This window comes from Teleopsis dalmanni, chromosome 2, assembly GCF_002237135.1.
Source record: "Teleopsis dalmanni isolate 2A chromosome 2, ASM223713v2, whole genome shotgun sequence".
NCBI classification, from domain to species: Eukaryota; Metazoa; Arthropoda; class Insecta; order Diptera; family Diopsidae; genus Teleopsis; species Teleopsis dalmanni.
Window position 1 is genome coordinate 188,368,173 of NC_051847.1, and position 9,112 is coordinate 188,377,284.

General features: G+C 26.0%; 1 protein-coding gene across 1 annotated transcript; it reads right to left on the reverse strand.

The window, feature by feature from the left end:
• Positions 1–631: 631 nt before the first annotated feature.
• LOC119681017 (beta-alanine transporter-like) lies at positions 632–8,393 on the reverse strand. Its single transcript, XM_038094075.1, has 7 exons — positions 8,354–8,393; positions 6,284–6,660; positions 6,099–6,214; positions 4,663–4,825; positions 4,321–4,497; positions 1,523–1,672; positions 632–860 (listed from the first exon to the last, which is right to left on the reverse strand). The coding sequence occupies exons 2-7, from the start codon at positions 6,577–6,579 to the stop codon at positions 632–634; spliced, it is 1,131 nt and encodes a 376-aa protein (XP_037950003.1). The 5' UTR covers positions 6,580–6,660; positions 8,354–8,393.
• Between the last annotated feature and the right edge of the window lie 719 nt (positions 8,394–9,112).

Genomic DNA, 9,112 nt, shown 5'->3' on the forward strand with positions numbered 1-9,112 from the left:
GGGTTTTGAAAACACCTCGAGTTACAAAAAAGTAACAGTGCTTAAGTGCACTGGCTCAAACAGCTTCAACAAAATAATAATAATTGTTTCAAGTTTGAATTAATTTTTTTCAATAGAGTAAATAGTAAACCGTGCCGTATGCAGTCTTTATTGGGTTTAATGGAAATGAAAATAGAGCACGACTGAAACTTTAGTTTATCATATTGCCACCAAATATATTTTGTGCATCACAAAATCTGTGCACGGTTTGTTTTCTACAATTAGATTACTTGTATATTAAATCAAGATTTGATCTCATTCATCGATATATTTCCCGATCTATTATTATTTAGTATTATGCTAAAGGTTGTTTTCTGAAAAATATATTTCATAAAAAGCAAAGCTTTTTGTCAATCTAAAAGCTACTAGCATGTCAGACGGTTCTATTCGTTTAAAAGTCGAAAAACCTTGATAGTATATTAGTGGAGAATCTATTTTACCGATGCAGTAAGTGGAATAGTTAATTCCATTTTTGATAAATACTTATGTTTAGAAAATCCGATTTGAATTCGAATAGAATCTTGTATTTGCATAATAATACAATAAGTTACCTATATTGTCTCTATAAAAAGTCATTAAATTTTCACACATCTTACCAAGAAAAGCCCATAATTGTTGTATTACGCGCCAAACGCCAGCCGTTGAAGAGTGAAGCAATACCGTATACTGGCTCTGCATCCATTCCTTTGTAAAGTCCAGCTAATTCCTTTTCCGTCACATCGAATTGATGACCATTTATTTTCGCTATCTTCTTAAATTGCACAATGGCATCGGCAAAACGACGTTTGCTAATCAACCAACGTGGCGATTCAATGACGTATCTGCGGAAAATTAAATTGAGTAAGCAAAAAAATTCAATCGAATAGAGAATAGCTAATATCGGCAATTACGACTTTATACAATTGATATTTAATTAAAATCGGTATCTATTTTTATGGTAACAATGTCAATTTTCTTAATTTATGAGTAAAATTCATTTAATAATTTGAAAAATGTTCACTTAAAAATTATTGTATTTAAATATTTATAGAAACTATAGTAAAATACTTCAAAGTATCGATGCTGTGGGAATACCCGCGAAAATTGTAGCTTTTGACTGTAAGACTAATTCCAAAAAAGAAATGCAAAAAACTAGGAATGGCAAACAGAAATTGAAAACAATTGAATTGACTTGGATGTTTCCAATTTGATGCTCACATATCAAACGAGTCAATGCAAAGCCGATGTGCTTCAATGAAAGTCACACAAATGAACTTGATTCCTAGCCTAGCAAGAACAAAGCAAAAAATTGCTATGTTACAAATGCCAACTATGCCAAGTGAATTTTTTCTTCTCCCAACTTTTGTTTTTCGACTTTAGTTTTTAACAGCAAACGTGCCATGGAACCAAAAGATGCACTATTCCATACTCGCGATTTTACTACATTCACAAGAATTCCCTAAAAATAGTTCATAGTTGCATGTGTGAGGATGTGCTTACGTACTTGGAAAAAAGCAAAACCAGTGCCGTTGGTATTGAAGTGTACCACATAAAGGATTCCCAATCACGTAGCCACCAAAAAAGTAATGGCATCACCGTTGTACCAATGGACCAGCCAAAACTTTGATAAAAAGCAATTGCACTGCGATCCTTTCTGAAAATGAAGAAAATAAAAAATTAATGAAAGGATTAAGGAATAAAATTAAAAAAAGAAGATGAGAGAGAAGTGAAATTATATATGAAGAGAAGTACAATTAAAAATAAAGTGGATTAGAACGATAAGATTTCCCATGAGGTTTGTCATTTTCAAAGATATTGATTATTGTTGGACAGTTATTGCTTTGGGTTAGTTTGTAGTTATGTACATTGTTCTTTTAACAAAAATTCAAATAAATGAGTTTCCAAAACCATTTAAAAAAATATCATTGCTTGTTTCTAATTTTATTTTAAAATCGGGAAAATTATACACCAAGATTCAGGTGCTTCATTGTGCTAACCTCAGTTATTTAATCGATTATTATTAGGCTGTTAATTAACGTTAGCAACGTTCAAGTTTTTGGTTTCTTTCATATATTATAAAGGGTGAAGAGTCTTTACCCAAGATTTATAAGTTTGCTCCTGCTCAATTCAAAACCTTGGCTGAGAATGTCACATGTTGGTCAGTTCTAATCATTGTGTTTAGATTTTTCATCATATATATCAAAAAACAGCAGTTACTAGTCTTTTAAGTGCTAGTTAAGTTAATCGGCCCTCAATTTGCGATACTTAGTCAAAACATTTTCAAAATTTTTATATCCTCTATGCTTAGTGCAAGGAGTCCATTTAAGAACACACTAGATGGATTTATGTATGAATTAGCCTGTCTTTGGTTCTAAGTATTTATGCCGTAATTTTTTAATTAATATTCTTTCCAATAACTGCAGTTTTTCATTTTGATCCCGCCAGATTATAGATTAGCTCAGACTTAATAAATTGACATTGGACTCCTGATTTGCAGAGAATATAAGTCTTTTTGTTACATTTGTTGCTGTTGTGTTCCAGAAGTCAACATACAGTAATGTTGTTGTGGTGTTCCTTTTCAAACTAGTTTGAAAGGTAAATGCCCAACATTTCTGAAGGTGTGAGCTTAAGGCTAGTAGCATCACTTAGTTGCCACATATAATACTGATTGTCGTTCTATTCATCTTGCTTCGTATACCTTTGCGAGCTTATGTATAACATAAGCTTGTATGGCTTATTTTATGGCAAATAATATAATATTGTAATGTAAAAGTCCTTAAATGATGTTCTCACAACCAAGTTTGAATCCACCTATATATTTGTAGCAGTTTTATCTACTTTTTATAAATGTAAGTAATTTTTTTATTTACGTATACCAACTTATATATACTATCTGTGTTTATAATAAGTTTATACATTATACAACAATTCATTAGACTATAGTATTTATAAAAATCTTATTATAAATATTATTGTAAACAATACACTAAGCTTTTAGTTATATATAACTTTTCAAAATATTTATAATCATTTATGTATCATTTAACAACAGTTTTATGAACCAGTGTTTTCAAATTATATTAAAGTAATCTTTATGGCAACACCTTAACAGAGACCTTGAATAAGATTTTTATATCTTAAGTCCAAAAATTCTACAAAGCCATAAAATTATAAATCAATAAATTAATAAAAAGGCGCCTATATATTAAGGTTACTTGTGTTTTTTTTTCGTGTGATGTACTATAATTCTTATCATTTTCAAAGTTTCTTCAACTCATTTTATAATATATTTTATTTTTATTCCAACTAATTTGTTGGGGAGTCTATATTTGTTCGATGTTATATGATAATAGCGTGAGAAGTGCTTTTTTCTAAGGAATGATTTGTGAAAATAATTAGCACACGATTTTTATTTTTGGTTATTCTTCGATTGCAAAATTAACTTCAAATATAATAATATTAAAAGAACATAAATTTCAATTATTTCAATCAGAAAAGTGACTATTAATATAAAAGCTTTTTGGGAATGTGAGTACCTATACGCATAGCAATATTATCGAGCTGTTGATAATTTCTTCAGTCAGCATAAGGCAAAGGATCTCAATAAAGCATTTCTTTCTAGTTCTGTTTTTGATTATTATTACTTAGTTGTGGGGACATCACACTCTTACTCAAAAAAACTATTGTTTACAGTTTTTGGTAAATACGAAAATGACTTCATAATTACATCTATCTAATGCGATTCTTCCACTTTTTTTGTCATAAATCTTCCATTTATATTTTGTACTTCTCTACTTATTATTATATTATTATAAATATTATATTATCATTAATGATATATTAATATATAATATTATTATTACTATATTTATTATATAGTGATAAAATAAATCTTTTTACGGACTATATATTTTATATGTGTAAGAAATATATTATTTTTCTTTTTCAAATAATAATTATACTGTCTGTTATGGGTCAATTTTTTTCAGTTAAAGTTTAGTTTTAAATATGTGTCATTATTTCTTATTTGTGATTAATTATAATGATTTTTGATTTTGCATAATAAATTTATATGATCTAAACTAAATTTTATTTTAAATCCATTTAGATAAAAGGACTTAAAATATTTTAGAAGATATTATATAGCATAATAAAGAAAAACGAATCTTACAAACAATTTATATTAATCGTATACTTAAAAGACAGTTAAACATATAAAATACTAAGATGTCCCAGTGAATTATGTATTAAAATTTAAATCCTAAAATATTATATGTGTAGAATATACGTTAATATACTTACTCTCTTGAGATTTCCATGCCAACAATTTGAGGCGATTGAAATAAACTATTAACGGTTAGACCAGCAAAGCCCGTAAATATTAGAAACCAAGTATAAGAACTTGTGGTCCAAATGGATAGCATGCGACCTAATGAACAAAAAGCAACGCTAATATAGTAAACTGGACGACGACCAAAACTAAATAAAAGAAATAAATAAAGAGAGAAAAATAAATTTCAGAATAAAGAGAAACAAATAATAAAAGCAAAAACAAAAACGGAAAGAAATAATAGAAATTGCATTAATAGTTCATACAGTTTAGGTTCATATTTTATTTAGTTAAATCCTTGTAAGCAAACTTACATGTCACCCATTTGTCCTAGCACGAATGCACCAACAACTTCTGTAACGCGTCCAACAACAAAAACATTTGTTACAAACAAATCCTTTGAACAAACCCAATTCTCCTGTGTGGGAATGGTGCTCTCGTACCAGGTCTGATCATAACTCCAACCATGTTGGCAAACTATACACGTGCATACACAATGAAAGAATGTTGTAAGGATGATTCCATTTGTAGATGTTTGTGGGGGATGTCAAAAATAGAAAAGATACAAAAAAATTGAAAAAAAAGGAAAAATTAAAATAAAATTGTACGGATGCCATTGCAGAAAATTAAATAAAGTTAAATAATAAAATAAAAAGTGCGGCATAAGTGAAACGCATTAAAGTGCAAAGTTGTAAAAAGTAATGCGTTGCAAATGCTGAAACTTTCCTCGGACTTAGATATCTTTTCAAATATTTTTTCCCATTATTATAATTTTATTTTCCTTTAAGCTATTTAAAACATTGAAGTGAAAAGATACTAATGTCCAATATAAGTAAGAGCTTACTGGAATTATTAATAGTAATAGTTTTAATTTTCTTTTTTAATCGTCTTTCATATATTTTTGAAATTTTAAATTACATTTAAAATTTTAGAAATTTGCAAATTACAAATATGTTATAATAATTAAAAATATTTGCAATTTAAATAATAATCTTTAAGATATAAAACTCTAGGTATTTTAATTTAATTTCTTGCAAAATTTTGAGGTACTTCCAATTGCTACCTTTGGGATTTAGAAATTTTTGCTATGAATAATTTTGTACAATTTTCTGTATTTTTATTTATATGAATTATTTATTTTATTTGAGTTATTTATTTATATTTTAAACAAATAGTTGAAATGTATTTTTTTACTTTGTTCAATTCTCTAAAGAATTTGATTTCAAAAATATTAACATTTTCTATGACCTATTTGGTAGTATGGCTTAGGAATTTCATTCACATCTATTAAATTATTTCAAAAATTTTTAGTGATAATATTCTTGAACTATTACATGTCTTTAAATTTGTAAATATATATGAATAAAATTGAAAAATACCAATGATTAAATTTTGAACACAAAAATAAAAGAAATACCTAACTGGTCTTTTCATTGTTATATAGGTTCATTACAGAATTAAACCCATGATTAAACTTCAAAATACATACTGGAAACTAAAGAAGTAACTAAGTGGGCATATATAACGTATAAAATAAAAATCTGTACTATAGTTACAATATTATTATTAATTGTTGAAGTTGGAGAATATTCTAAATCTATGACAGAGGCACAATAGATTTCTATGTGCAGTGCAATGCCCTTAATATTATTATAATAATAATAATGGTGTAATAATAATAATAATAATTTAACTCTCAATAGAAAATCAATTGCAGATGAGTGTTTTTTTTCAAAAATGTTTATCTTACCTGTTACATTCGGTTTTGTGACATTATTCCATAAGTTCCCATCCATGATATTTGTAAAACTTGTATTATACATTTCGCAGCTACTAAATTTTTCTAGGCCTCGATTATCCTTTTCTCTATATGTATATAAAATTAAAAAAAAGTTATTTTTTAGTTAATATTAAAAAAATGATTGCACTTCTTACAAAGGTAATGTAAGATTCCTCCACTCTTCTAATGTGTAATTTGTATTTTCTCTTCCTGGCACTGTACACCAATGATCAGGTATATTTAACGCTAAAATTATATTCATATAAGTCATAGCACCAGCACCTGCTAGACCCATCACAAAGATTATATTATAAATTAACTGAAAACGACCATGATTGCCAGCTTTTTCCATTAAATCCTGAAACGGATCATCTGTTTCTGATGGTTCTTCTTTGGTCATCTCATAAACACCGTTATGATGTACCCCTTGATTTTGTTGAGTATCTTTCATATTTGGTTTTAATATTAAACTATGTATTTACTTAATTGATAATGAGAAAATTTTAGATAAATTTGTAGGAACTCTGGAGATCTAAAAAAGAATGTGTTTAATATAAACAAAAATTAATTAAATTATTCCGCTACATATTTAAAATTTAATATGTGATATTTAAATGACAAAGGACGAAATGTTGAGAAGGATGAAAAGTTAAACAAAATTTAAAGGATCACAATCAATATTATAATGATATTTATAAGTTATAGTAAGATGTTAAAGCTGTTAATTTCTGTATTAATCATTATAGCTTAGTACTTCACCTATGATATTTTTATTACTTGGTCTTCTATCTCAAAGAGGAACTAAGGAAGCATTATTGGTGAGGAAATTTGCTATGAAGTTCTCGTCATTAAATAATTATTAAAGAGACTAACTCAACAAAACATATAGTAAAAATATCCATAAAATCATACCCATTTAAGATATTTCTTGTTTCCAAGGAATTATAAAAAAACTAATGCTATATTTTTGCATACATCTCTTTTATTGTAGAATATAATAGATGTTATTGAAAATATTTAAACAAATTATTTTTCGTTTGTTCATTTCAGGTTTCGTAGAGAAAATTTTTATGAATGGAATGTTTTTTTTATTAATGTTATTAACTTTTATTATATTCACTAATATTTTAATTGTTTGCTTAGTTGTTAAGTGATTTATTATTTTATGCTTGATATGAAATTCTGTGAAATATTGTATATACTTTAAATGTGCTTGAAGTAGTTTACTTATCTGATTTTATATAAGAGGCAGACTTTAACTACATAATAATTCTAAAGTAGTCAGATATAATTTTACAATTATTTAATGAGCCACTTAAGTTTGTAAAGAGCGTGTATTTTTATCAATTTCATAATAAGTGCAATACTTGATATAATTCTTGTTATTAACTGCCAAAAACCAAATAACTTAGTAATAAAAAAAACTTCATACGAGAGTCAAGATAAGATCTTAAGGAAAATAATTAAAAAACAGCAATAAATTATATACTTCTAGATGTGAATATCAGCTATTTATGTGAAATTAATATGAGAAGTTCCTGACTGATGTATTAGGTTTCTTAAATAGTATACTCCGAAAAAATTCTACCATCATTTATGGTCCATCTAACGACTATTCGAATAGCTCAAAATCAGACATTTATATTAAGTGTCGAATTCTTCAAGCTCAATACACTTAAAATACCACTTAAGATGGAAGTGATATCCCTCAAGGTTGTTATTGGCATACTTTTAGTCAGACATCTTGAAATTAATGTATATCTCAAACTTTTTTTATATTATGATTTTAATAATATATAAAAGGTAATAACTTTAACTTAACTCAATTGTTTTGTAATATATTGTTTCTGATTTTTAATTTATTATTAATAATTAATGCGAAACTATAATTAAGTTAAATTTAGATATATATAAAACACATTAATCAAATATTACGTATATTAAGATTTACAATGAGATTCAAAAATATTTAGTATGTTATAGTTTGATTTGAGGCATGTTCTATCGAAAAGTCCATAAAAACAATTTCAAAGTTGACTTGTAGGTTTTTTATAGATACAACATTTTGTTTAAATTTTTTGTTTGTGATAAAATGTTATTAACAAAATTATGTTAATCGGTCATTGCAGAACAAAAACTATAAATGTAGAATTTGATAAAAGTAATTTCATACGAAACTGATAAGAAGCGATGAATTCGCGTAATTATAGTTTATAAATAATTACCTTCAAACTTTTAAATATTATTTGGATTGCAATTATTTTTCTTGTTATTAATTTTAATTTGAACTCTTAATTTATTTGTTTTTTCGATTAAATAATAAAAGATATTTACACTTTTTAATCACAACACTTGAACTGATTATTAAATTTGAAGTACTCTTATCGAGCATATTTGTAATGTGTAATTTTATTTACACTCACTTTGGTTATAGTTAAAATATATTTTATATAATTTTTTATTTACATCTTGTAAAATTGAGTTTCAATTTAATTAATAGTAATACTATTTAACAAATTGAAATATTTTAAATTATATTAATTATTATATATTATATTTTATTAATTATTTAAAAATTTAATTATAATTAATTATTAATTATTTTTAATTAATGTTTATAATTTTTGTAACTAAAATAAAATTTTAATGTTTTATATAAATATGCATATATATTTCTTCATTTGTGTCTAATTAGAATATTTAATTAACTTGTTAACGTAGCTTTTCACTTCGAATAACAAAACAAATCTGAATGAAATGAAGAATTATAATTAAATTAAAATTAACACCAGTCAACAGCCAGAAGTGGTAAAATTGCCAGTGATAAGGCAGCTTATTTTTTATAATTTTATTGCACCTTTAATCACTTTGTGTAAATAAATATCTTAGAACAATCAAAATAAAAAGAAGCTAATAATTTGAAGAAAGTACATGTGCTCTTAATTCCTTACGATAATGCGTGTTATAGTTGACTAAAAATTATA